Source organism: Suricata suricatta, chromosome 15, assembly GCF_006229205.1.
Source record: "Suricata suricatta isolate VVHF042 chromosome 15, meerkat_22Aug2017_6uvM2_HiC, whole genome shotgun sequence".
Classification (NCBI taxonomy): Eukaryota; Metazoa; Chordata; class Mammalia; order Carnivora; family Herpestidae; genus Suricata; species Suricata suricatta.
This window is the reverse complement of record NC_043714.1, coordinates 74,268,166-74,295,943: the sequence shown is the minus strand read 5'-3', so window position 1 is coordinate 74,295,943 and position 27,778 is coordinate 74,268,166. Positions and strand designations below refer to the sequence as shown.

The following is a 27,778-nucleotide window of genomic DNA, read 5'->3' as shown; positions in this document are numbered from 1 at the left end:
ACAGAATCTGAAGCAGGCTCCAGGCTCTAGGCTGTCAGCACAGATCCTGACATGGGGCTCGAACCCACAAACTGTGAGATCATGACCTGAGCCGAAGCTGGATGCTCAACCGACCGAGCCACCCAGGTGCCCCTCACTGTGTGTTTTTGAAAAAGCATGTGCAGGGATGTACATTGCGGTTTTGCTTATAAGGAAGTATTCTAGGCAACCTACGTAACATCAACATAGAATGAAGTAAACCATAAAACATCCAAATCCTGGAATTCTATTTTATAAAAATACACACACATGCGTGTGCACACACACGTGCGCACACACACAATGTCTGTGGCCTTGACAAGATGCTGGTACGTAAGGAAGATGCAGTGGGGACACGAGCAGGGGCTCACGGGCCACCCAGGTGAGGCCACGTCCCGCTGCACACTCAGCTGTAGGAGTTTCCTGACGCAGTTTACCTCTCTGTCTCCAACTTTTGTAGCCATACTGCAGGGAAAACAGATGCTTGATCTCTTCATTATTGTAAAGAAATGTGGGTTTACACATACAAACGAGGACCGACAGCCATGTACTTGCTGGTGACACTTGTAGAATTCTTGTGCAAAGTCATGTATTTTGTACACTCGTAATTTTGTAGAAATACATAGAAGTTGCTACACTGGAAAACGGTCATTTCTTGTGGAGAAGAGACTGGTTTTGGGGACATGGAGGTCAAGGTTAGGAAGCTGGTTTTTATCCTATTTTGACTTCATTGTGTTTTGGACTAGAATCTGTGATGTCAGTTTGCCCGCTCACTTATTTTTCTGGGCACCTGCTGTGAGCCAAGCACGGGTCGTGTTTGGACCCCACAGAGCTTCAGCCTGGTTGGCGAGACAGACTCTAGTCCCCTGGTGGCCCCGAAACATGTTTATGACAAAGTATAGGAAATGCCAGCAAGGGAAAGAACAGGGTGCAGGTAGGGAGAATAACCAGGGGCCCTAATTTATATCTGGTGGAGGGGAAAAGGGATCTTGGAAGATGAGATGTTGAAAACACGCCCGAAAAATGGGCCATGGTGAACTGGATAAAGGAGGATGGGAGCATGTTCCTGAAGGACAGCAGGTGCAAAGGCCCTGTGGCCAGAGGAGCCATGGCACGTGTGAAGCGGCTCTCTGTGCCCGGATAAGGAGTGCCCAGAGGGCACCTCCCCGGTTCCCTCCTCCTGTGCATCACTGCCAGGGCATGCTGCTGGTGACAGACCCTGGAGGGCGGGGGGGACACAGTGTCCCAGGCTCCCATTACCCACAAGGATTCTCCATCTCAGCCCATGGCACCCTGAGCGGAGGTTTCACCACCACTTTACTGAGGAGGAAGTGGAGGCTCACAGATGGTCACACGGTTTTGGGGGGGGTGTGACTCCAGGGTCCCCCGTCTAACCACAGCGCTCTCTGCTCTGCCTTGATCGCCACGCAGGGACTCGAAAGAAATATGTGATTCTTCCCGTCAACACTGGTCATCACCGAGGGGACCTGGGGCTGTGCCCCCACTTGGTCACATCTCCTAGAGGCGGGTTGTTAAAATCAACCACGTCTTTCTCATTTCTGTACTTTCCTTTGCAGACGCCCCTGTTCACGCCACACCCCAGGATGCCAGTAAGTAGCAGCGGCCCCTCGGGCTGCAGGTGCCCCTCGGCCAGGCCCACGTGGCCCGCCTGCCCTGGGTCCTGACTTAGCCCCCCGGGTCTGCAGGGCGGTTCACTTCCAGATTTGTCCAGGCAGCTGGGCAGTGGCAGGGAGGGTCCCGCAGGAAGCTGTCTCGGTGTCAGGGGTTCCCCGGGGCCTGGAGGTGACCGCCTGTTGGCTGCGGGCGAGGGCTGGCCCTCTCCTGGGGTAAGGTCGGTTCTCTGCTGCCCAGAGAGCCCGTGGTCGGGAGGAGAGCAGGGCTGTGAGGCGGTGGCGGATTGAAGAATCCGGGGAGCGTTACTGAGGATGTCGGTCTGAACAGGGCCCAGAGACAGAAGTATGCGGGTGGGACTCAGCTCTGAGAGGGGGAGGCAGCGGGGACCCGGCTGGCGGCGGGCTGTGGGTGGTCCCGGAGCCCTGCGGCTTCTCGCGGAGACCAAAGCACTCGACGCAGAGGGTCATCATCGCTGCAGCCCGAGGAAGCCTTCCCCTCCTCTGTCCACGGAAGGCTCTCGAGAACATTCCAGGATCCCCTCTGGCTCTCGGCAGTACTGCAGCCGGAGGTGTGCACCTGCTCGTCCCCTTTGCTCTCAGGAGGGGCCCTCCTGTGGCTGGGACTTGCTTGCCGCTGCAGACAGCGCGGCCCCCGAGAGCCTGCACACGTCCGTGTTTCAGTCGTTGCTTTGTCCGTGCGGTCAGTGTTGAGTGTCTGCGCCTTGCGGAGCTGCAGCGCATCCTGTAGATGCGGGGAAGGTGGGAGCAGGGGCAGCGGGACAGGTGCTGAGGTCCCGGAGGGAGGGGAAGCCCTTCGAGCTTCTTCGGAGGCCAGAAGGGAAGGAGGGCGATGGAGGGGCCCCTGCTCGGAAGCACGGACTTCAGAGGTTGTCGGGAGGCGCCTGTGGGGAAGGCCAGATTTGGGGACTCTAGCGGCTGCCCCTACTCACTCAGAGGGCAGACTGGGAGGGGCGGAGATGAGAGCATCCCACCGCCAGTGCCGCAGCTGTCCCTGGGGAAGCTGCAGATGTGCCCTGTCTCACAGATGACGTGGGTCCGAGGAGCTATGCAGGTTGCAAAGCGCCTGCCTGGGAGATGGGCAGTGAGATGGGTCATCGCTGCACGGACCTGCCTGGCGGAGCGGCTGGCCCCACCGGCCTCAGAGAGTCAGGGCTCGCCCAGGCGGCGGGCGGCCGTGCACATCACGCCACCCCAATGCCTGCCTCTTCCCGGACCACCTCCCCTGGTCTCCGTCCTCTGGCCCCCCTCCCTCGGGCCCACCCTGAGCCCCTCCGGCTGGAGACAGGCCTGCGGAGCCAGCTTCTCCTTAAAGGAGCTGCTCCCTTAAAGATCTTTCTGAGGCATTCCAGTGGAAGGCTCACGAGGGAGAGTCCGGGCCCGCCAGGCCTCCTCTTTGGACCCCAATCGTGACACTTTCTGTAGCGCCTGGGCTTTTCAGAAGCCAGGAGCCCACCTCAGGGGCAAAGTGAGGAAATTGTGTCTATGGGGGGAAGAAAGGCTCATTGTGGATTATTGCATGAGTCGGCTGGGCCCAGGCTCATTGCCATGGTAATGGTGCTTGTATTGATGGTTTTGAAAAGTGTTGTTTGATGTCCCTCTCTCCCCTGAGGCATGCTCCTTTGAGTCCCCAAACGTGGCAAGGGTCCAGGCATAATGAAGGGAGTAGAGAAGGCTGGCAGGGCTGGAAGGGAAAACCCGCCTCCCTCTGGGGCTGGAGAAGTCTGCGGGGCCGGCTGGGGAGGCATGCAGGTCTGCAGAGGGGACCCGGTCCTTCGCTGGAGGAAGGAGGGTCAGGGAGCCTTGGGCTTGGGGGTATTGCAGCTAAAACCCAAGAGGGTCTTTGTAAAGGGGGGTGTGGGGGGGCTGGCAGGCGGTGAAGGAGCAGCCTTCTAGGGAAGGGTCTGGGGTGGCCTGGCTCCGCCTCCTCTGCCTGCAAAGGAATCAGCAGGATGCCAGCCAGTGCTGGTGCTGGTGCTGCAGGGACCACGCGGAGCCCAGAAGGGTGTTGACATGTCTGATGTCACCAGTAGGGGGCAGCCAGGAGGAGAAAGAAGCCAGTCACACCCATGCATTCAGTGACTAGGGATGAGGACCTACTGTGTGCTCCTGGAGGGAAGGCTCTTGTTCCTGACTGATCCCCAGGACGGGACTGAAAATGGCTTGAGCAGCTTGCCTCTGAGTCCCCAGGGGTCCCTCCTCTGGCCCGACCACTGCTACCAACCGTCCCTTCCCCCATCTTCTTCCTAATGCATCACCCAAAGTAACCCCAACAGCCCCTCCATCTTTGTGGCTTGTGTTGCCGGTGACTGGACGAGCAGAGAGTCTCGAAAGCCCCCACCACAGGAATTTTCTAGGAGGAAGGCATGCTGGCAGGAAAGCATCGCTGTCCCTGGCGAGCAGAGCCGGTGTATGATGAGCTGGTTTGCAGCGGAGGCTCCACAGGGACCAGCAACGTCACAGCTTCGTGGGGGCCACAAAGCACCTTGCAAAGGCAATCTCACTGAATCTTGGCCCCAGTTCCCCGAGGTAGATCTTGCAGGTCCCAGGCCACACAGGATGCCGAGAGAGAGAGTGGGCGGGGGGAGGGAGGGAGGGAGGAGAACCAGCCAGGGCTGTGCAGATGCTGACTGGGCGATCCACCAGTCCTTTGAGAGAGGAGAGTGGGTGGACCTCCCAGACAAGGTCCCCAGAGTCTGCCTGTCATGAGGAGAGAAAACAGCCCGTCTGCTGGCTTCTGCACTTGAAGGTTTAGGACTAGCTCACTCCAGGCTCCCTAACTCACATGAAAGAGTTTGCCTTCTAGATGCTTCCAGGGCCCTCCCAGACTTCCTAGAGACTTGGCTTTCCAACTTCCTGCCTCTGCGGGCTTCCCTCCGCATTCCAGGCAGTGCTTATCCCAGTGTCTCCTGCAGCCTCTGGCAGGTGGAGAGCCGGGGTCTCCCTAGGCAGCCGGTGGCCCTCGGTGGCAGCACCAGGGCCCGCTCCTTTAGAAGGAGCTATGCACGGCCCTTCCGATCCCCAGGTTTCCATCGTTACTCTGCACTCCCTAGAGAGCTCCACAGCCCCCCACCCCCACTGTCCCCTCTGGGGCTCACCTCTGCTCCCCCTTCTCTGTGCCCCACGATGTGTGAAGTGGAGAAAACCCTGCTCGTTTTGTAGATGTGGTCACAGAGGACACTGTGGCTAAATACTTTGCCAGGGGTTACAGGCCCTGCACGGTGGAGAGCCAGTTCTCAGCCCATTTCTGTAGACCTGAGGCTGCTTTCACCATGGTTCACGGCCTCCATCCTCCCCCGTCAAGGCCCTTCAGCTCCTGAGGGCGGAGGCTGGGTGCTCACCAGATCTGCCTGTGACGGAGACTCCTGTCTGCCCACCTTCTCGCTGTCACTTGTGAGGAGCAGGGTGAGGCTCTCCTGTCCCTCCACCCCTCCTGGGAGCTGCATTGGGAGCCCTGGATGTGACACCAGCAGATCAAGAGAATGACCCGTCCCCTCCCCCATTAGATTATTCCATCCCAGGCTGCCCCCACACCGCACACCTTTTCCTGGCTCTGGCCTGTCTCTTCTTTAGCAAAAGCTAGACACGCCGTTCTAGCCATCGGGGGTGCAGCGTTGAGTCCGCGGTGGGTCAGGTCCCTTGAGCAAAGCCTCCTTCAAGCTTCTCCATCAGGATGGGGGAGGGGGGGGCTCAGAGGCTGAGAACCGCCTTTCGGCCCCCACAGTCCTTCTGTCGCTAGTCATTGAAGGTCTGTGGTTGCAGGGCTCGGGCCTGGAGGGGTTGGGAGTGACAAGAAATGAGGGCACCAGTGCCGGGTGACAGGTGTGCGGGGAAAGACGCTGCGATGTGAGTCCTGAGTTTGGGCCAGCTTCCCTGAAGACAGGTTCTTGATCTTGGATTTGGACAAGGAGAAGAATCCTGGGAGTGCATGGCGGAGGGCGATAGAGGGAGGGACCCGGGCAGAGAGACCAGCCTTTGCTAAGGGGTCAGGCACAGACAGAGGACGGCGGGCCGGTGGGGCCTGATCTGGGCGCAGGGCAGAGCATAGCCACTGGCCTCTGCTTCACCAACAGGGAGAACGAGGGCCAAAAGGAGACAAGGGTGACCCCGGTGTGCCTGGTGAACTGGTGAGTTCCCCGCACCCCATGCCCCCCACCCTGTGCACCTGGTCACAGGGCACCCCGAGCTGTGTGACTGCGCGTCCAAACTGCACCGTCTACCCCAGGATCCCCACTAACTGAAAGCGGCCCCTTCCTCCTTCCTCGTGGCTCCAAGGATGTCCCCACCATGGATCCCAAACCAGATCCACGGGACGTGCCCCCGTCCCGCCCCCTCTGCCAGGAAGGAGGGTGACCCCAAACCAGACCCACTGAACGTGCCCCCACCCCTCCCCCTGTGCCAGGAAGGAGGGCGATGACCTAGTTCCTTGACGGCTTTTCCATTTCAGGGACCCCAGGGCCGTCCTGGAGAACTGGGGCCTCGGGGACCCATCGGAGCGCCGGTAAGGACCCCTCTCTCCAGCTGTGGGCTCTGAGATGCAGAAATCCCTGCCATCCAGGCTGCCTCTCCCTGTCCCCAAGGGCCCTCCCCGCCTGGCAGTTTGGGACAGCCCAGCAGGGGGTGCTGCTTCCACAGGTGCTGTAAGCCCAGCGCCCCGCGGCTGACGGGGCTCAGAAGGCACCCCAAAATGCAGCTCTGGGCGGGGGCGCTGCCCTGGGCCCCTGGACGGGGAAGCGGTGCAGGGGCACTGGTGGTGCAGATGCTGGAAAGCCCTCGCATCACCCCCTCCCTGGCTGGCGGCCCTGCTGTATCTGCTGAGGGTTCGGATTCGCATCTTTACGCTGTGGTTATTTTTCTCTGCTTGGGCTTCTTAACTGCCTGTCTCTCAGGCACGTTCCCTGGAGAGTTCCCTGTGGCATGAGCTGTCTGGGCTCGGATTCCAGGGTGCCGCCCGCCAGCTGTGTGCACCTGGGCCACCCTGACCCTGCGAGCCCCATTGACATCAAGCGTCTGTACGGACGCCTATGCCCAGGGGTGGTGAGGTCGGGATAGAATAATACAGGCGGACAGACAGACGGCCAGGAGGTTGTGGTGTCCCCTCTGTGGACTCTGATCCCTGTCGTGCAGAACCCATTGACGGATTCTGATGGGCAGGGTGTCCCTGAGACCGCCCCGCATGGGGACAAGGACAGCTTCCCCACCATGTCTCACTGTCACTCTGTCTCCTGGGCAGGGCACCAAGGGACAAGAAGGTCCACGGGGGCCGCCTGGAGCCGCCGGAAGCCCTGTGAGTCCTCACGCCCCACGCACTTCCCGAGGGGCCCGCAGAGGGAGGCCGGGCTGCATGCGCCCTGGGCTCGAGGCTCTGGGCCGAGCGGTCAGCCAGGGCTGGGCACCTTTGGAGCGGCAAGGACCAGGAGAGATGTACTAGTCTCTGCAACATTACCAGCCTTTCAGGGCTTTGTCTGCAAGCCCAGCGCCTGACAGGAGTCTCCGTCCACCGGCACGTGGGGGTTGCACACCGGGACATGGACACCCCCTCACACACACACACGTTCCCACACCGGGGCGCACCTGTATTGACATGCACACACCCCTATAGAAAGTCCAGCACGCAGGAGCAGCTAGGGATGCACGGGTCTCTGGGCTCCTGCTGTAGCGCCTGGTCCCCTCGGGGCGGACCTCCATGGGGCTGGCAAGGGTGCCCCAGCGGCTGACAGAGCTACCTGTCACAGTGCAGGGCTGCAGAGCGTAGGTACCTCGGTGGCACCGGTGGAACGGACCACCCCCGCACAGGCTCTCCCCCCACCCCCATGCTCCTGGGAGTGCGTTAGGTGAACCTGGCTGTAGTGTGCTTGCATAGCCCAGACCACCCGTGCACATGGCCAAGGGGAAATGGGACCAGCCAAGGGTAGTGACTGACGTGGATATCCTTGGGGGGAGGGGGGGGACACATGGTGGGCTCCACCCTCCCAGCAGAGAGAGCCCTGGATGAAGGGCAGCCTGGAGGGAAGTGGAAGCGGCATGCAGGCTAGGAGGCCTGGAAGAAACACCAGTAGCCTCCAATCCTTGGAGAGTTCCCTGCTTCCCCATCTCCACGGTGTCGACCCCCACCCCTCCTCCCATGGAATCTTTGTTAACCATCCGTGTCGCATTCAAAGCCACCTCCTCCAGAGAGCATTCCCTGATTCATCCGTCAAAGTCCACACACACATGCCCACATGCACACTCACACGTGCATATGCACGCACCCGCCCCCTCTGCCGCCACCATGCCTTGGTCATAAGGAGCCCCCTGTCCCCACGTCTCTGCCGGAATGCACTCACGGGAGGTCTGGCTAGCGGGAGGTGCACCTTCCCTGTGCAGGGAATTTCAGGCCAGACGCACTTCCAGCAAGTTCCAGGGGATGGAGGAGAAGGCGGATTCTGAGACACTCTGGGGTAGTCATTTGTCGTCACTGCGGTGGGTCTTTCTAAACGTCTGCCTCTGAATAGGGCGCTCCGGGAGCCTCAGGCCAGCCTGGGGTGAGCGGCCCCCCCGGGAGCGCGGTGAGTCCTGGGGGAGGGCCGGCCCGGCGGGTCGTGGGTCCTTCTCGTTTTTCCTCCCTGCACCCCCAGGGTGTAGCCATCCTTCCTCGTATTTTATGGAGGGAGAAATTGACGCCCCAGAGAAGGGCACCGGGAAAGCTAACCAGCCGAAGGGTCTAGGTCACTCATGAGATGTCCAAGCGGCCAACAAAGCTATTAGAACTGCGGAAAACTGCAGAAAGCCTGTGAATGTCAGCAATGTGGCTCTGAGTGTGCCGTTAGAGGGGACAAAATTCCCCTGAAGGATGCAAAGGGACCCAGACCCTTAGGTCCCCCTGCAGGTCACCCCCGAAGGCCTGTGCTTTTCACCTTCAGAAGGGGGAGCCGCACTGGATGGCGGCTAACGGCCCGTGTGCGGAGTCCCCTCCCGCAGGGCCCGCGTCTGCTGACCGCTGGCTCGGAGAGCCGCCGTAGACGCTGATTTCAGCTCTAATGTTCCGCCATAAAACACCCAGGGGCGTTTAGTCAAGGGCAGCAGAGAACGTGTCCTCCTGACGTAGATTGAGGTCAGTCCTGTTTGGTGGCCAGCCCCGTGGATCACACTCACAGCAGTTTGGAGGACGGATAGCGGGCGTTTTCACATGCCAGGCTCTGTTCTGAGCACTTTGCGTGTGTTAATTGATTGAATCCCTTCAACCCTGGGAGGTGACTATGATCACCGCTTCCATTTCTCGCAAGAGGAGAGGGAGGCACAGGGAGACTGCGTCACGTCCTTATTGGTCGCCAGGGATGGTTCTGGACCATGACCTGGGTCAGGTTGCTCTCCCCTTTCGCGGCCTGCCCTAGGCTTCCAGGAGTCAACCCTGCGTTCCTGAGTCTGAGGGTTTTCTTCAGCTTCTGGAGACCCCATGGTCCAGTCCAAGGACGTGGTTATTAGCACCTCCGGAAGCAGCTGAGCTGAGGGCTGTGTGGACACCGGGCGGCCACACCTGGTCAGCCCTGGAGGGCCAGCAGGACTGAGCTCCAGCCACGGAAACGCATACTACCTGCCCGTCTGCCCCGTTCTCACTGCTCTTTGTTTCCCTCCTGGGGTATCCGTGGGCCACTTGTACTTGAGCCTTGTCTCAAAGTCAACCTCCAGGTGATGTCAAGGACACAGGTGGAGCCTGTGTCCCTAGGTCACCCTCAGCCTCCCTGGTGTCCAGTGTAGGCTGCACTCTGCCCTCTGGGAGCCACAGTCCAGGGTGGGGCAGACGGCCAGGCAGACTGGGCTCTGATACTGGGGTGCATGAGCAGACGCGGGGTGGGCCCTCAGGCAGGCGGGGAGGAGATGGCCACCCTCTGGTGAATTAAGTCAGGTGCGGGGAGCCCATGGGGCAGAACTGTGGCCTTGACTACAAGGCATTTGATCACCCTTCTCTGGGGGTCACGGGCCATCTTAAACTTGACCATGTGCATAATGTGTCTGTTTTCAGGGCCCACCTGGCACCAGAGGCCCCCCTGGGAAAGATGGGGAGCGTGGTGAGAAGGTAAGATGGGGCATGCTCTGAGCACACGGCATCTGTTCTCGGCTTCTTCTTCTTTATTTTTTTTTAACCTTACTTATTTTGAGAGAGAGAGTAAGCATGAGCAGAGGAGGAGCAGAGAGAGAGAGGGAGACAGAATCCCAAGCAGGCTCTGCACTGCCAGCGCGGAGCTGAATGTGGGGCTCGAACTCACGAACTGTGAGATCATGACCTGAGCTGAGATCCAGAGTCACTTGCTTAACTGACTGAGCCACCTGGGCGCCTCCACGTTCTCAGCTTCTTAAAAAGCAGTGGCGGTGGAAGCGGGGAGTGGGGGGGCTGCTGCTCAGGCCTGGGTTAGGGCGCTGGGGTCAGAAGGGACTTCCCAGGTAGCAGAAACCTACATGGAAACCAGGGAGAGCCGGCCTGCATGTCAGATGGGGAGACCGAGGCTCTGAGAGTCCCGGTGGCCGGCCTCCCTCTCACAGTGAGGTCTGTCTGACTTCAAACCCTGCTTTCTCTCAGGTCTGTGCACCAGCGTATCCGTCCCACACCCCCGTGCACACCGAGGCCTTCCCAAGTATGAAAAAGAGTGTTGACTGGGGGGAGTCAGACCTGGTGTCTGCATGAGACACCAGTGCCCCGGAGGCCGAGGAGGAGGGTCCACAGCCTTTCAAAATCGGGTTTCACTTCCTTTTGGGTGGTGCCTCTAAGGGTTGCTGCTGAGGGCCTGCTGCCAGCTTCCAGGGGGTGGAAACCCAGGTTCTGCCGAAAATCTCACACTCACAGGACAGCGGCCCCCACCGCACACACACAGATAATCCACCCGAATGTCAGCAGCCAGTGTGGAGACGGCAGATCCCGGTGCCACCTGGGCACTGGGATTTTCTCATTTGTAAGATGAGGACAGTGACCCGGCGGTGACAGGCTGTGAAGATCACGGAACTGACATGCTGGGGGGCTCAGCACAGGGCAGGAGATGAGCACTGCTGTTGGTCCCTCCACCCCCACCCCGTGAGCAGTGTCACCTCCAGGACAGGCGTCCTCCGAATGGCGGAAGGTCCACAGGGGCCCCTTTTAGCACAAGTGCCTCAGCGTCTTGACCCGAATCCCTTTGAGTCCACTTCACCTGGAACCTTTTAAAGGAGCGATCATTTTATCTTTTCTACTTGGGCAGAATTAACAAGAAGAGATGTTATGTTTACTGGATTTTAAAAATACCTATCTCAGAGAAAGATGATTTATCGTGGAGAAAAACGGTCAGCCGGCCTGTGGGACATACCTTGAGGTTTTAGAGTTTTGATGATAAGCCCCACATTCTTAGGTGGTGCAGGTGCTAATTTTTGTTTTGAAAAAACCTAATGCCATTGTAGACGGCAGCAGTAAAAGGAGAGCACCCAGATGACGCGGGGATGGGGGGCGGGGGGAGCCTGGCCCATCCTCTTTGCCTTGATTATACCACGTCTGACGATTAGGCTCTATTCTGGACACATTGTAAGTAGAGCACTGGGGACCTAGAAGGGAATGACCAAGGCACTGGAAGCTTGAGGTCCAGTTGAGCTGAGTAAACTAGTGCGCTATTGGCACATTCACCACTAGGGGGCGCCAGACACCTCTCTGTGGCTGAGCAGGGACCCTGGGCTGAGGGCCCATGCCCCGGGCTGGGCTGGGAAAGAGACCCAAGTGGTCTGCAAAGGGGTCAAAAGCACTGGTGCCAGGACATACTCTTTTTCTGTCTCACGGGTCCCCAAGCCGGCCTAAGGCTTGGGGAGGCTGAGCCTGCCCTAGGCTTGCAGAGAGGTGCCCTTGCTTGCCCCCCCTGCCCCATCCTTATTGCACCCCCTCTCCGTCAGGGAATGTCTGGAGGCATTTGCACTGCAGCTTGGCCCCAAGGGAGCCCTGCCCGGGAAGAGAAGCCCTCGTGGCTCCCGTGGCTCCCCCCATGCTCCACAGCCAGGGCTGCCACCCGGGGCAGAGGGGCAGAGATTTTGTGGTGCTGATGGTGAGCCAGTGGGTGAGCGTCTGCCCAGAGCAGGCTCAGAGCCCCGCTCCCTCCCCGGCAGGTCCTGGAAGCTCTCTGTCTCTGGCTTCTCCTCAGCTGACTTCAGGGCCCTGAGTAGTGTTCCTATCCCTGAAGGTCTACACCGTGAAGAGGGGTTAGATTTTGCCCACGGAATCCAGGCTTGAGTGCTGCAAGTCTAGAGCACTTCTGAGATGGCGCTCTTGTCTGAATATTTCAAAAAACGTGTAGCAGGGCTCCCCAATAAAGGAGAAGGCCTAGGACGCTGGTGAGCTCTCTGCTCTTGTAGGAATTCAAGAAAAAAATGGAAGGACCTCCCACAAGATGCACCTGATGCTTTCCTCCATCCTGGGTAGACATCTGGGCTGTAACACCACCATGTCCAGTCCATTCCCAAGTCCCGCCGTGTGATAGGTTACCAAGTCCGCTGTCACAGAGTGTCACCAGCTGGGCGTCTCACACAGCACAGATGCACTGCCTGACCATTGTGACCGCGTCTGGCAGTCCTCAATCGAGGTATCAGCAAGACCGGTTCCTCCTGAAGGCCACGAGGGAAGGATGGCTTCCAGAACTCTCTCCTTGGCTTATTGATGGCTGCCTTCCCCGTGCGTCCTCACACTGCCTTCCTTCTAGGCTTCCGTGTGTCCAAATCTCCCCTTCTTCTTTTTAAAAAAAACTTTTTTGAAAATTTATTCATTTTTGAGAGAGACATAGAGTGCAAGTGGAGGAGGGACAGAGAGAGAGGGAGACACAGACTCTGAAGCAGGCTCCAGGCTCTGAGCTGTCAGCACAGAGCCGACTGGTGGGCTCGAACCCACAAGCAGTGAGATCATGACCTGAGCTGAAGTCAGATGCTTAATGGAATGAGCCCCCCAGGTGCCCGCAAATTTCCCTTTCTTACAAGGACATTAGTTATACTAGATTAGGGGCCATGCTCCTCCAGTATGAGCTCAACCTGACTATGAACTGCATCTGCAAAGATCCTACTTCTCAACTGAGGTATGGAGGGTTAGGACTTCAGCATACAAATTTGGGGGTTCCCCAGTCCAACCTCTTAAATATGCCGTATAGGATGGTCAGAGCATCGCCAGGAAGCCTGCTGATTGGCTGGCTCACCCACCCCTGGAAAGCTTACCTTCTGCCCGTCATTGAACCTGGAAACTGTCCACTTGTCTCTCCAGGGAGCAGCAGGTGAAGAAGGGAGTCCAGGACCAGCTGGTCCCCGAGGTGATCCTGGTGCTCCGGGGCTCCCAGGGACCCCCGGATTGGGAAAAGATGGAGAGCCGGTGAGTGTCACATCCAGGCATTTTCTGTGCCCATTCGACCAGGCTAGAATTTGACAAGAAAAGAGAAAAGGGGACAAAAAAAGAGAGACAGACTGACCTCCCAAGGCATAAATGGGAGAGTACACATGAATGGACCCATGGCACTGGGCTGCCATTTAATACGTTAGCTGCAGTCCGGGCACCAAACATTCAGCCCCAACCTCCCTGAGAAGTGAGAGCTTCCTTTTCTTTCTTTCTTTCTTTTTTTTTTTGAAGTCCATTGAGGCGACTGTAACAAAATACCACAACTTCGTGGTCTCTAAACAGCAGAAGCTTATTTCTCACAGTTGTGGAGGCTGGCGTCCCAGTTCAGGGTGTCCACGTGGCCAGGCTTGGGGAGAAGACTGTTTTGAGTTGCAGAGGGCCCCCTTCTCACGGTGTCCTCCCACGATGGAAGGGGTGAGGGGTCTCTCTGGAGCTGAATCTTAGAAGGACACGAATATCATTCATGAAGGCTCCGCCCTCGTGCCCAAACACCTAAGACCCCGCCTTCTAATATGATGGTACTAGAAGGTATTGGGCCTTAGGATTTAACATATGAATTCAAAGAGGACACAAGCATTCCGACCAGAGAAGTATTCTATGAGGTTGGGCGTGGTGGCGAATCACTGGCCAGAGTCCCAGAGCTTGGCTGTGAGCCCACAAGGGTCTGGACCCTCCCTTCTTCCTTCCCTCTGGCTTGCTGGCAGTACATCCAGATGTAGAGTCGTGATTTTAATTCCAGCCATGCATCTGCCTCTCACAAAACCCTTCAGCTTGAACTCATGGGCTCCCCCAGATCATGATGTCCTGGTAGACAGGAGAGAGCTCAGGCTTTGGAGTCCACGAACTCTGCTTTGAAGCCTGGCCCAGCCTGTCCTTGTGGGAGCCTCTGGTAGAGGCTCTTAAGTGGGAAAGCAGGCACAGAGAACCGGGGCTCAGGGTCGCAGAGAGGCGAGGCGGTAGGTGGCAGGGTCAGAATTCACACCCAAGACACTTACAGCCCAGAGATTGTCATTTCTTTTGTAAAAAGAAAAAAAAAAGATAAGAAAAGAAAAACAGGCCACATTGAGACCCTTGTCACTCTTGAGCCTGCAGCACAGGGTGCACACAGCTTGGCTTGTGGCAGACAACAGATGCTCATGTGTGGTCCTGTCATTGTCCTCATGTGACTTGTTTCCCCAGGGGCTTCGAGGGCCACCCGGATTACCTGGACCTCTAGGAACCAAGGTGAGTGTTTATGCAAGCAACTCGTGATCCAGGGACTGCCCTGGAAAAGGGCCTGGGGACTATCGCATTGTAAGCATCTCTGGTCACTTCTCAGCTCTGCGCTATGGTTCTGAACTGCGATGCTGAAGTCGTTGCCGTACAGTTGGGGTCTAATAAATGCTTGCTGGTCAGTGAAGTTGCAGAACATACTGGCCTTCAACTGGCAGAGCCATAGACCTAAGCACTTTTGCATTGTTAGTCTAATTGTGGTAACAGATGATCCCCAAGTTCGAGGTGTTTAAACCAGAAAACCTCTATGTGTGACTCATACTAAGTGTACTGGGAGTCATGGGAGGTGGGGGCTTGGGTCCACACGGCCATTCGGGGACCGTGCTCCTCAGGCCACTGACTGTCCCCCTCCAGGACCTGAGTCTGCTACCAACGTTTGGTGTCCAGTGGAAAGTGAGGAAGGACACGGGAAAGTCTGGTCTGGTGGAAAGACTCTGTTGGCCAGACCTACAGGTTTTCATTTTCCCCCAACCTCTTGACACAGCGGGGGAAATGGGGTCAAGCTGTGTGCCCAGGGGGCAAAGGGGAAACACTTCATAAATACCAGTCATCTTTCCCAAAATTCACTTGTGACTATGACTCAGAAAAGCTGACTTTGCCCAGGAGGGACTTCCTTAGAGAGCTCTCCTGAGTGGCCAGGGACACTTGCCTGAAGTTATCTTTACACTGAATCATTCATTCATGGACTCATCTGTGCACTGATCACCAGTGAGTGCATTTGTGATTGAATGCGTGGCGCGTATCCGCTAGGCTGCTGCCACACGTTGGATCTTGAGGTTGGCCCCGGGACAGCACTGAGGTATGCGACACGTTCCCAGCCCTCCGACAGCTCACCGGCCAGAGGCAACCGCAAACCAGTGCTAGGATGGAGGGACGCTAGGGGCATAAGGGAGCTCGAAGGAGGCTCCCCAGCCCAGCCTGGTTGGACTGTGGAAGGCTTCATGGAGGAGGTGGTGTTTGTCCTGATTTTAAAGTAATTGCAGCAGTGGGAAGGGGAAGAAGCGAGGAAGGGATTCTCTGCAGGGACACTAACCAGGGAGACGGCACTGAGGCAGGATACCGAATGCGTTCGGAGACCAGCAGGTACTGGGAACGCACCCAGCTCCAATGAAATGTGACTTGACCAACTCAGATGCTTGAACTTAAGCATGGGGGTGAGTCCGTCAGTGGTGGACATTGAAATGTTTATTTTTTTGCTTCAATTTAACATACATATAAAAATCACAGTAAAATCTTATATAATTTTTTACCCACTTGTATGTATTTATGAAAATGAATTTCAGTACTTCTTCTTGTGTGCCTTCAGTGTCAGTGTCTGTCACCCCCAGAGCCACTTTCTTTTTTTTTTTTAAGTTTATTTATTTATTTTGAGAGAGAGAGAGTGCATACTCGTGTGAGTGGGAGAGGGGGACAGAGAGAGAGAATCCTAAACAGGCTCCATGCTGTCAGTGCAAAGCCTTAATGGGGCTTGAACTCCTGAACCATGAGGTCATGACTTGAGCCCAAATCAAGAATTGGATTCTTAATCAATTGAGCCATTCCGGTGCCTCCCAGCACCGCTTTCTGAGTCAACCAGCACTTTTCTGCAGCACGCCCCCATGCATCCTAGCTGTGTTAGGACATAGTGCTCCTGGAAGCCATGGTGGGAAGAGTTATCTGAACCCCAGATCCCCATCTACTTAAGACTAGCTCTAGTTTTTATTCTATGGCTTTATCTTTGGGATCTCAACCACAGAACCACAGAATGTGTTGCTTTTTTAATGGTATGTAACAGCTCATTCACAATATCCAGGATAAGAAGTTTGAGACATTACACGTCAGGCAGGTGGCCTCTGTTAGCATCCTACGCTTGCACAGATTGAAGTCATGGCTGCTAATGTGCGCCCCCTGGTGGTTATTTTGTTGTTCGGGATCAAAGTAAAAAGAAATGGGCGTGTTCTCCGGGTGATCTGAGCCTATATTTATGACAGCTCCCTATTTTCTGGAGGAAAAACCCAACCGTGGAAAACAATTTTTCCTGAATTGGGGGGCCTATAAATTGTTCTACATGCCTGGAGCAGTGGGCACGTGTGGAGAGGAGCAGGAGGAGGATCCCAGCTCCGGAGGACCCAAGACGTGCATCCGAGGCCCCTGTGACGTGCTGAGCTCCACATCTAGGTGGCACTGCTCCTGTCTGTTTTCTCCCTCATGGGGAGGCTTCAGCCACTTAGAAGAAAGGCAGGCAGAGGCACCAGAAATGGCTTAAGGTGTCCTTTCCCTGTGATTACTATTTATGAGTTTAATAAAATCTGTCTCCCTGGCAGAGTTTGGGGGGAAATCGATGATATAATACAAGTAAAAATAGTCGCTTGACCTTGCGCTGTCAGAGGTACATGCTCAATAAATATCAGTGATCCTGGAGGCGCCTGGGTGGCTCAGTTGAGCCTCTGACTCTTGATTTCAGCTCAGGTCATGATCCCAGGGCCCTATACTGGGCCCTGCACTGAGCATGGGATTCTCTACTTCCCTCTGTCTCTCTCCCTCACTCACATACAGTCTTTCTCTCTAAAATAATAATTCAAAATTTGTGGTCCTTATTATTAGATCACCCTGTGGAGTCAACTTTAGGGTTGTAGCAGGAAGCTGGGGATCTGGAGAGCCCTTATCCCTCCCTGCAGGCATATTGGGAACCCACATGGAAGTGGGTAGAAGGCAGCACTGCAGAGAGAGGCAGGCTGAGATCCCAGGTGAGGAGTGCAGAATGCCTTGACCTGGGGTCCAGTTGACCAGCTAGTGTCACCTGCAGGTGACCCAGGGTTGGCCATGGCGTCCCTTTGGCCGGATGTTTCCTCCTATTTAAAGTGTGAGGCATGGGAACAGATGACCCATTCCTGGGTTGATATTGTATACATTTATAAGTTAGAATGTTGTTTAGAAATAAAGATTTACATAGTTAATTGGCACTAGGAAGGTAGGTTTGAATTCAAGGAGGTCTTTAGTTGGAGAACGGGCGGCTCCTGGGTTGGAAGGAGGGAAGGATGAAGAAAGATCCATCCCAGAGGTGACCCCTCCTTCTGCTGTCCATGGTGCTGACCAGAAACCTCTGGCTGGAGGAAGGGAGCCATGTAAGGGTTTTCACTGGCACCCCCCTTCTTGATTACTCATAACTTCCGGAAGGTTCTTAAAGAAGCCTTTCCTTTTCTTGGCTAGCACTTATGTCTAGCAAAATGAACAGGCTTTACCTTCATACAGAACTGGGTTAGGGTCCCAGTTCAGGGATCTACAAGATAGACAGCTTGAAACAGTGGTTTAGTCCCTGTGAGAGCTTCTACCCTTTTCTGCATAAATGAGTGAAGCATATTTAACTCCCAGAGGGCTCCTGTGGAACCAATGACGTCATTCTCTGTTCATGACCTGCACTTACTCATGCGTTTCTTTCTTGGACACTGTTGGACTGACCCTGAATGTCCTGCAGCCAAAATACTTTCTAGAGTCCCTATCAACAGATTCTAGCCCCTGTGCCCCTTTCTTCTTAATCATAAGCCTTTTCCCTTTGGCTGACAGAGCATTAAGGTTTTTTTACTCTTTTCTTGGAGCCTTTTTCTAAAAGTTTCAGTCCATTAAGCTGTAAAGTGTTGTTGCTTTGGGGAAATGTTAGCATCATAATGCGCCATAAACACAGCAAAGGACCCAGGTCTGGCTACCTTGCGGAAAAGAAACAATCAGAAACTCAGATTCCAGGCTGGGCTGAATGATCCCTCCTGGCTCTTTCAAGCTCCTTCCTCTGTAAAAAGTTGATTTCAGTCAAAGGCAGAATTTAGTACCTGACAAAATGTTGGCAATGATGGATTCACTCATTCTAGCACTCAGGAAATGGCTATTAAAGACTGCCGCTGGTGCCAGGTCCCAAGCTGGGCACTGTGGATTCAAAAGTGTATTGACCTTGTACCCAACACAGGGTCTGACTCATTCTAGATACTTGACAAATGCTTGTTCCATTAATGGATAAATGAATGAGTGGGATGTTTCTACTTTTAAGAGACTTACGTAGAAGCCAGAGTGTCAGACAGACACAATGGGAGAGCAGGGTGTGAAGGTTAATGAAGGCACATGCAGACATGGGCGGAAGGACAGACAGGAGGACACACAGAGTTGGGTTTATGGAAATGGGATGATTGGGCCAGTTGTATTTGATGGGTTGGCGTTTGGAAGGTTAAAACATGGATGTATAGTGTGTCTAGCTGGCCGAAGTTAGGGTTTGCTGGTGAGAGAGCCTCAGGAGGAAGAGGGGAGCCAAGCTAAAACAAAATGATAGGAAGACAATTTACGTGCAATACTTTAAAGAGAAACAGAGATGCAAAGGGATATGGATTTCTCTGGTATTGATTTGTATTTATTTTCTGTCTTCTAATTCCACTGATAAAGTAATAACACATTTGTAATACTCAATGTTAAATTGTCTCTCACCTTTTACATGAGTCTTCATAAGATACATAAGAGTTTGATTGAATGTTCTCTCCCTTCTTTGTTGATTGGTGAGGCCCTAAGATGCAGAGAGGCTGTGGGACTCACCCAGGTCCCAGGATCCGGTGGACATTGTCCTGAAACTGGACCTAGAGTCACCAGACTGCCTGTTTGGACTCTTCCCATGTGACTGTCTCATTGGTGCAGTGTGCGTGTGACTGACACATCAAGGAGCATGCTCATCCCTGGTTCATTACACGTTTTCCCCATTTTGCCTCGTCTCTGGACTTCCTCCCCTGCCCACCTTCCCCAGGCACACAGACTAGATTTTCTAGCAGATCCAGCATCTTGTACTTCGCAGAATGAGCCATGGCACATTTTTTTTTAAAGAAACAGTGTTCCATCTGGGACTTGTTAGAGACTTTCAGGAGGGGCCTATTTACAGAGTGGAGGGAAGGGAAGGGGCACAGGGGTGCTATGGCTCTCTGGAAGCATGGCCTAGGTGGACGGGAATGACAGTGGGTACAGATGGTGTTACTAGAGAGAGGCTTGGGTTTAGTTCATCTCTGGTGAGAACATCACAAGTCCTGTCCCTCCCCCTTTCCAGGAACAAGATTTCTCTGCAGCATGTGTTGGAGACGGGCATTGTTTGCTCTTGGAACCTTTGTCACTGCTAGTAATAAACACGCAGCAAGCATTGGTTGAATGCATTTAACTTGGGTACTCATCCAGGCGACAGTCATACAGCAGGAAAATGCATCATTTTAGAAACATTACTTTTTTTAAAGGTCCAAAATGTAAAATTTTCCAGTCGAAGTGGTGGTTAGAGGGGAAGCTGATTATTAATGGGATTTTTTTCATGCTTAGAAGCATAAACCTCAATAAGCGATGTGTTGCCTAGCAATGTTAGGCTCTACCTCAAATCAGATTGGTGCATGTTATCTCACTGGCTCCGCACAGTAACCTTCTAAAGCTCTTTTTGTTTGTCTTACGAGTTCACCCATCCCAGGGATATTAAATGGCTTCAACAAGATCAGCCACCATTTCCGTGTTAGACTTGGCTAGAGTTCAGCTGACCTAATTTAGGTGCCCAGTCTCTTGCAGAAAATGGATGGGCCCCCTATGTGTTCTGGGCCGAATTTATTTTGGAATTAGAAAGGTAGTAATTTGCAAACTCTAGCTGTAACATTTACTGTGGTGTGTGGGCCAGCACGCCTCATCAAACTCCTTAATATTGATGCAACAGAAGCCTGGAAACATCCATACAAAACAGGATAACCGAAGGGTGTAAGAGCCTGTGTTGGCAGCAGTCAGAATTTGCTGCCAGTTGAGTTAGGGTAAGCCCTTGTGTTTGGGGGCTGAGGATTTTGACACTGTGGACAAAATGGTGTGATTCAGTCTCGGCTTCCTTCTCCAGGAAGAGGGAGACTTTGTTGCCTGTCTCTCCTCCCATCCAAGTCCAGAATGATGGGTGCATGATGCAGAAAGAACCACAGCAGCTAACTTGCACGGAGGGCTGAGCCAGGCTGTGCGTCCGGCGTGGCCCTCTGTAGGTGTCCTGGTTTTGTGAGCATGCCACCTGCTGGTGTGGTGGCACCGGTTGTTACCCCCACCCCCCTCCCCTTGTAAATAAACAAAAGCTCAGGGAACTTGTCACCTTCTTTTTTTTATATATATATATAGTTTATTGTCAAATTGGTTTCCATATAACATCCAGTGCTCTTCCCTACAAGTGCCCTCCTCCATGACCATCACCTCCTTCCCTCCCTCCCTCCTCCCCTTCAGCCCTCGGTTCATTTTCAGTATTCAAGAGTCTCTCATGATTTGCGTCCCTCCCTCTCCCTAACTCTTTACCCCCCTTCCCCTCCCCGTGGTCCTTTGTTAAGTTTCTCCTGTTAGACCTGTGAGTGCAAACATATGGTATCTGTCCTTCTCTGCCTGACTTATTTCGCTTAGCAGGACACCCTCAAGGTCCATCCCCTTTCCTACAAATGGCCATATTTCATTCTTTCTCATTGCCATATAGTACTCCATTGTGTATATATACCACATCTCCTTGATCCACTCATCAGGTGATGGACATTTAGGCTCTTTCCATGATTTGGCTCTTGTAGAAAGTGCCGCTGTGAATTTGTCACTTTCTTGAGTCAATAGTGAATGAGCGGTAGAGACAGAACTTAAGGCCACACTCTTATTAACCACTCTTCTTGAAGGTAGAGGTTACAGCTCAGTCATCCTTGCCTCTCCCAACCCCTGGAAATGTGGCCTGCAGAGTATAGGTATTTGGCAAAGTATTGGTAAAGTATTGGCAATTTAAGAGCTGATGGGAAATGTAGGTACCTAGTAAAGTCCGGGGTGTAGTCAGGATGGGAGCATGATGAGGTCTGGAGAAAGCAGGAAAATCTGGAACTGTGGTCACATAAAGGGTGATCACCTTGTGATGACCACACTGGGAGCCATGGTTACTGTTGGAGCATGGTGCCTTGAAAGGCACATGTGTGGTGGACTGGGTGTGTGATGGGCTGCCTCGGGTCTGGGGGGGACACATGGAGTCCAGGAGGCAGGAGAGGTGTTGATGGCCAGTAGTCAGGACGGTCAGAGGGGCATGATTCCCTTTGTAGGCTGGCTCTCTCCTGCTCAGAACTGATCTCTTATTTTTCCTTTTTCTAGGGGGACCGAGGTGCACCTGGGATCCCTGGCTCCCCTGGCAACCGTGGCGACCCAGGCATCAGTGTGGCTGGCCCTCCTGTGAGTCTTTGTGTTTCCAGCAATTCCTCCCTCACCCTCCGTCCAGCCCCACAGCCACTCCCTGCTGGCCCCCAAGTGAATGTAGAGCCTGCGCCTTCCTGCAGAGACCCTCCCTCTCCCGCTAACCTGGGAGTGGGTCGTGGTCCTTCAGTCCATCGGGGCCTAGACCTGTCTACTGACTTTGTTCTCGAACTTGGTGTATTTTGTATGGGAGTAAGACTTTGGGGAAGACCACGCCTTGTCTGATTGAAAGAGGAGAGAACAAAATTCATCAATACTAAAAAAGAACAAAAATGACTCACTGGCCAAACTTTGCAAATCTGAGTCATAGCCCGTGAAACTGAAGTGGCCGGGGAAGGGGTGTAGTGTGGGGGAAACAGCAAGCTCTCGTGTGTTTTAGGCAAAGTGAGTTCATTACCCATCTTCCTCCAGTTAGTCCAAAGGACATAAATGGAATCAAGAGTGGCTTTCATATACAGTCTCTGAAATGAAATCTATGCAGTGGTCCTGAGATCAGTCATTTGATAAATAAGTCACATCCTTCTGGTAGATGTGAGTCTGGTAGATGTGAGTCTGCAGAGTCCCTAGAGTTGGTGACTTTAGGGCTTAATTGAGATTGCAAAGACCAGGGACTCTGGGGCCTCCATTCAGGTGGAGGACAGCCCTCAATATTTTCAACCAGCCTCCACCTGAATATCTTGAGAAATAGAAGACACATTTCTCTTGAAGGCAATACACCTGGATTTGAAATGTAGGCAACTATTTCTATAGAGAATAGACATTTATTAGAACTTTTTTTTCCCATCGAGAGTAGGAATAAGGTTTTCTTTCATCCATTGCTTCTGATTCTTCCATTTTGTAAGAAAGATCACACCTCCTACCCATTTACTGAGTTACAGCCTTCAGAATGTAAGGCTAGTTTTCAATCCTGGTGATTTATCTTCTGCCTAGTCCCTTCTTTGCTACCAAGACCAACAGCACATTAACGATGCACCTTAAAATTTTATTGACTTTTTTCTTGACATCCATGTTGTTCGGTCCACTTGGGCTGCTTTAACAAACATAATCATAGACTGTGTGACTTATAAACAACAGTAACATCTTCCCCACAGTTCTGGAGTCTGGAAGTCCAAGATCAGGGTGTGAGCAGATTCATTGCCTGATAGTCCTCCCCCTGATCCATAGATGGCTGTCTTTTCTCTGTGTCCTCACGTGGTGGAGGGACGAGGGACCTCTCATTCTGGGTTCTTTTTTCTAAAGACATTCATTCCAGTCATGAGGCCTCTGCTCTCATTACCCCATTACCTCTCAAAAGCCCATTTCCAAATACATCATGAGGGAATTTTGGTTTCCACATAAGAATTTTGGGGAAGGGCGCCTGGGTGGCTCAGTCAGTTAAGCAGCTGACTTCGGCTCAGGTCATGATCTCATGGTTCGTGGGTTTGAGCCCCATGTCGGGCTCTGTGCTGACAGCTCAGAGCCTGGAGCTGCTTTGGATTCTGTGTCTCCCTCTCTCTCTCTCTGCCCCTCCCCTGCTTGTGCTCTGTCGCTTTCTGTCTCAAAAAAAATGAACATTAAACAAAGAAATTTAAAAAGAGAATTTTGGGGAGACACAAACATTCAGTCTGTAACACCTGTCTTACTATTATTTAAAAGCAGCTCAAATACCCAGTCCTTTTCAAATGCTGTTACTAAGCCTCATAATATCCAAGCTATCCGTATGTTGTTGTTACCATTATTTAACCCCATCTAACTTCACCCCTGCTCAGTGTGACCTGAATATAAATCAGGGCAGTCCATGACCCAGCCTCTGCTTGGTTTTACATTCAAGACATACAGACCACAATAAATACTGATTAAAGGAACCCCAATCTTTGTCTCTCAAATAATTCAAAAGGAAACCCAGTTTATTACCCAAAATATCAATTGTAAAACAGAAATCCCCTTTCCTTCTGCCTGTGGTCCTTTTCCATCCCACCGTTGGTCTTGGGTCCCTCACTCTGTCCTGAAATTCTCTAGGGAACCCCCCCGGCTTGCCTCATTTGCTCCCCACCTGAAATGACCACCTCCCTTCTATCTCACCCCTAACAATGGGGTGCAGGGCACCTGTCTCCCTAAAAGTGGCCGGAAACCATGGAGTAGGCATATGGAATTCCCTTGGGAATATCTAGTTTTCGTCTGGTTTTCTTCCAAAGAAATTCTCAGGTAGAACAAATCTGCCTACTTTATTACATCTACCTTATCTTTTGTCTTTGGCTATTTTTTTTTTCAGTCTTTTGGTAGCTGGAAAGACAATATGGCCAAAGACGCCGTGAAGAAACATAGGAGTTTAGGCATTGTTATTTCTGAAACCCTCCATCTCATCGGCCTGATCTGGAGTGAGGATTCTGCCTCATGTAGGAAGTAAGCCTAGAACAGAAAACTTTCTGTAAGGGAGGCTGTAAGGTGAATGTAGGCCTCTCCGACACTCGGTAGGTCTCTGTGGATCTCAGTCAGTTCCCTTAGGGCTCACCGTGTCAAGCCCTTAATCAGAAAGCCGGTTGGAAAAGGTGGACATAGTCCACCGCATGTCCCACTTGAGAGCCAGCTAAAATCAGCCATGAAATACGTCCATGTCTAAGTGATTCCACCTGAAAAGTAATTGTTTGGCTGCAGCCAAGGGGCTGTAAATCAACTCTTTATTGTCTTTTCGCCACTTCAACTTATCACAAGCTTCCGTGGTGGACGAAAGCTTACTGAATTTTCATAAATCCTGTCTTTGGCCCCTTGCCCAGGCTCCTGATGGCCTGGGAATCTGCACAGAGGATGCAGGGGTGCACTGAATGTCAGGGGCGGTGAAGGAGGGGGGATGCCAGCGCCGTGGGCTCACCAGGGATGCAGCTGCCCCTTTACAGGAACAGGGCTATTTGCCGAGTGGTCTGGGTCTGGCCCGGCGCCGGGTGTAGAAGCCTGCGTACCCAGCACCTCCTGCAGTCCTGTGAGAGGTGCCCCAGCACTGGGTGAAGGCTGCGTTCTTCAGAAGCCTCTCCCGAGAACAGGACCCGGTGCAAGGAGTTTATTTGGGAAATGCTCCAGAAATCACCGCTTAGGGGATGGCGCTGTTGGGGAGGGAAGGGAAGGGAGGGAGGCTGGTTCAGAAGCAGGTCTGGCTGCAGACGGACAGCAAGGGCTCCCCTCCGCTGACAGCCCGGGAGAGGCTGGAGGCGTGGTGCATTGCAGGGTTGTTCTCTGATGGGGGCAAGGCGGGGGTGTGCGTGTGCCTACTCTGTTGGCCAGCGGGTGAAGGCTGCTCCCTGGGGGGCTACGGCCCAGGAGTTCTCAGCCCGCCCCACCCTCGGGCTGAGAGCCCCCTCCTGTGGCTCCGGGAAGCCCAGGCTGCTGCTGGGCTGCTGTCTGTGCGGGGCGTTTGGAGAGGGCCCTGGTGGCTCGACTACATCACTGTTTTCCAGGTTAACAATCTGAGGCTCTCGAGGTAGAGTGACTTGGCCAATGTCACATAGCTAATCCTGTGCCAGGGCCAGGACGCAGGTCACTTCCCACATCTTCCCAAGCCAGTTCTCCTCGCCTGTGTCACCTCGCCTGGTGGCTGCAGCAGAATGAGCAGGATGATCCATTTCCATTAGGAGGGCCCATTAAGGATGGACAGGCTGTAAGTTCCTCTTCACATCCTCCCTCCCCGGGCCCTACGCTCCGAGGCCTGGGCATCTGGCGGCAGGGCCGACCCGCTGGAAGGCAGCCCTGGCTTTCCCTGCCAGCCCCTGCACCTCCCTGGACAGGGGGAGGGGTGACGAAGCAGCTGCAGGGAGGTTTGGCTTCTAGATTCAAGACATTCGCAAAAAATCTCTTTAATCTCCAAGTTGCCTCTGATCTTCCTTTAGCAAGGTCTTAAACGCTTAAAAGTGATCCAGCCTAGGCCTGAGGACAGATCAAAGTGCTGCTGAACCTCACTGAGGCTGGGAGCTTGGGGTCTGCAGGGGCGAGATCCCCACTGACGGCCGTGTTCAGAGACTCGCGCCTTCCGATGCTGTCACTTTCTTCATGGGTGACGTGCCGGCAATCTCTGCAGCAGCAGCGGCAAGGGTATTGGGAGGTTACATCTTGATGATCTTGGTAATAACACCCGGTTCCTGCCTTTGACCTTTTGATGTCATAAAAATCTTCCCCAACCTTTCCTTCCTGTCTTCAGTTTTTTGTACCGATGGCCTTCCTTGGTGTTGGTAGAGTCACTGGCTCTCTGTGAGGCTGACAGCCTGATAGAAGAAAGAAGCGTGCGGCTGATGATGTGCAATAAAATGTGTCAGCATCCTAACAGGTTTGGTTTAGCTCCCCATCCTCTAAGAAATAATATAAGACTAGAGATGAAAGTGCCTGAAAGGTGGCAGAACCATAATCCTAGGGAACCAGCCTATCAGCCTCCAGGGGGCAGCAGTGAGCAGGGGATCCTGGGCCTGCGGGTCCTGTTCTTTTCTTGTTACAAATGAGATGGTGGGGTGACACCACCTGCCTGAAGCGACAGTTGGGATGTGGCAGAGCTAGGGTTGGGCCCCCAGCATTCTGATGTGCCCCAGGCAGGACAGCAGTAGTGACACGTTCATGCTCCTGAGTCTTCTCCAGGGACAGGGTCCTCTCCTTGCCTCGTGGCTCTTGAGCCTCCACTCGGGAGGCCGGCGGTTGTTCTCTGCTTCTGTCTTTACTGAGGACTCGGTGTCACGTCAGTTTCAGGTTGTACAGAAGTGCTGGTTTTTGGTCATTTGTCGCATCTGCTAGTTTAGTTCCATTCCTTCGTGTAGAAGAAACAGAGAGCCACTCAAGTCAGGCTGCTCCCAGAAGGAGGTTGGCCTGTTTCACTCAAAGGGAGTCCGTTCAGCCACATGGCCACTCATCTGGCCCTGCTGGGGGACATTTCTCAGGCATCTCTCAGTAGTTACCCCGAAGCTGATGCCCAGGGAGCGGGCATGTCTTCGCTCACTGACACGCACTTCCATCCTGTTCTGTGTGCAAGAGTGAGGCACGGAGGGTGTGGATAGTGTGACACTCTCACATCCCAGGGCTCTGCGTGTGGCCAGGAGCTGAGTGTCCCACTCTTGGTGTTTAGATTCAAGTCTTGGGGTTTCTTAGTTGATGAAAAAAAATTATGTTTGTTTGTTTACTAATCCATTTTGAGAGAGAAAGAGCATAAGCAGGGAAGGGGCAGAGAGAGAGAGATAGAGGGAGAGAGAGAATCCCAAGGAGGCTCCTCACTGTCCACACAGAGCCCGACACAGGGCTCAAACTCACAAACCATGAGATCATGACCTGAGCCAATACCAAGAGTCAGACACTTGACTGACTGAGCCACCCAGGTGCCCTGAAAAAAGTTTTAAAATAAGTTTCCACTGTTGCCTCTGATTGGGTGATCACCTTTCAATCTCTGTCGCTAAAGCAATTCCTGTGGGCTGCTGGGGTAGTACCGTGGGCCAGGCTCTTGTTCCGGCCTCGCTCGGCCTCCCTCCTACCTCACTGCTGGATTTCTATCCTGTCTGCCCGCCTGGCCTTCTCCAGCTGCTGCAGTGCCCACGCCACCTGAGGGCCTGGATCTGAGCTCATCAGTAACATAGAGGCCTCTCCCGAGGGGCACTGAAGGCCCTTCTCACGCAGACTCACCCCAGCTGCTGTGGGAGAATGTGGCTGTGGCCACTAGGCATTCCCGTGTTAGGGAACAGAGCTGTCCCTGTGCAAAGCTTACCCTCCCCTCTGCCAGGGTCGCGCGTGCCCCTTCTCTGTGCAGGAAGCCCGCCAGCTTCTTCCCCCAGGCTCTCTGCCCTGGCCCCTGCTGGATGAAGCCTCCTGGACTCCCTCAAGCAGATGTCAGCGGCTCTGGCATCTCTCAACCCAGACCCACTGAGTCCTGTTGGTTACTGGAAGGGTGGTTTTCCTCACATGAGTGCCCAGGGCAGGCCCTCCATGACCACCTGCACCTCCCCCAAGCCCAGCAGGGAGCCTGGCCCATGTTAGCATTCAGATAAGAGACCGTGGAGCAGAAGATGCACCATGCACCGTGGTGCTAGGTATATTGGTGGGGGTGGTGGTGAGAGGGGACCAACCTTCAAAGGAGGGAAACAGTGATGTTAGCCTAGCAGCATAGCAAAGAAAGAGGGTTTAGTATACCTAGAGCCTCTTGGGGCCTTCAGTTTGGTGAGTTTTCACTGTCTGCAATTATCGGCAGAGAACAAAAGCATTGTGGTGCATGTGTGTGCATGCGCGTGTGTGTGTACTACATACAGTGTGTGTGTGTGTGTGTGTG

General features: G+C 53.8%; 1 protein-coding gene across 1 annotated transcript in view; it reads left to right on the top strand.

Annotated features, from left to right (window-relative positions):
• Positions 1-27,778, top strand: part of COL22A1 (collagen type XXII alpha 1 chain) — a 189,725-nt gene that overhangs the window by 91,839 nt on the left and 70,108 nt on the right. Inside the window, exons 30-38 of the mRNA XM_029923332.1 lie at positions 1,596-1,628; positions 5,744-5,797; positions 6,118-6,171; positions 6,904-6,957; positions 8,165-8,218; positions 9,673-9,726; positions 12,904-13,008; positions 14,212-14,256; positions 21,418-21,495. Coding sequence (XP_029779192.1) covers positions 1,596-1,628; positions 5,744-5,797; positions 6,118-6,171; positions 6,904-6,957; positions 8,165-8,218; positions 9,673-9,726; positions 12,904-13,008; positions 14,212-14,256; positions 21,418-21,495 — 531 coding nt within the window. The remainder of the gene's footprint in view (positions 1-1,595; positions 1,629-5,743; positions 5,798-6,117; positions 6,172-6,903; positions 6,958-8,164; positions 8,219-9,672; positions 9,727-12,903; positions 13,009-14,211; positions 14,257-21,417; positions 21,496-27,778) is intronic.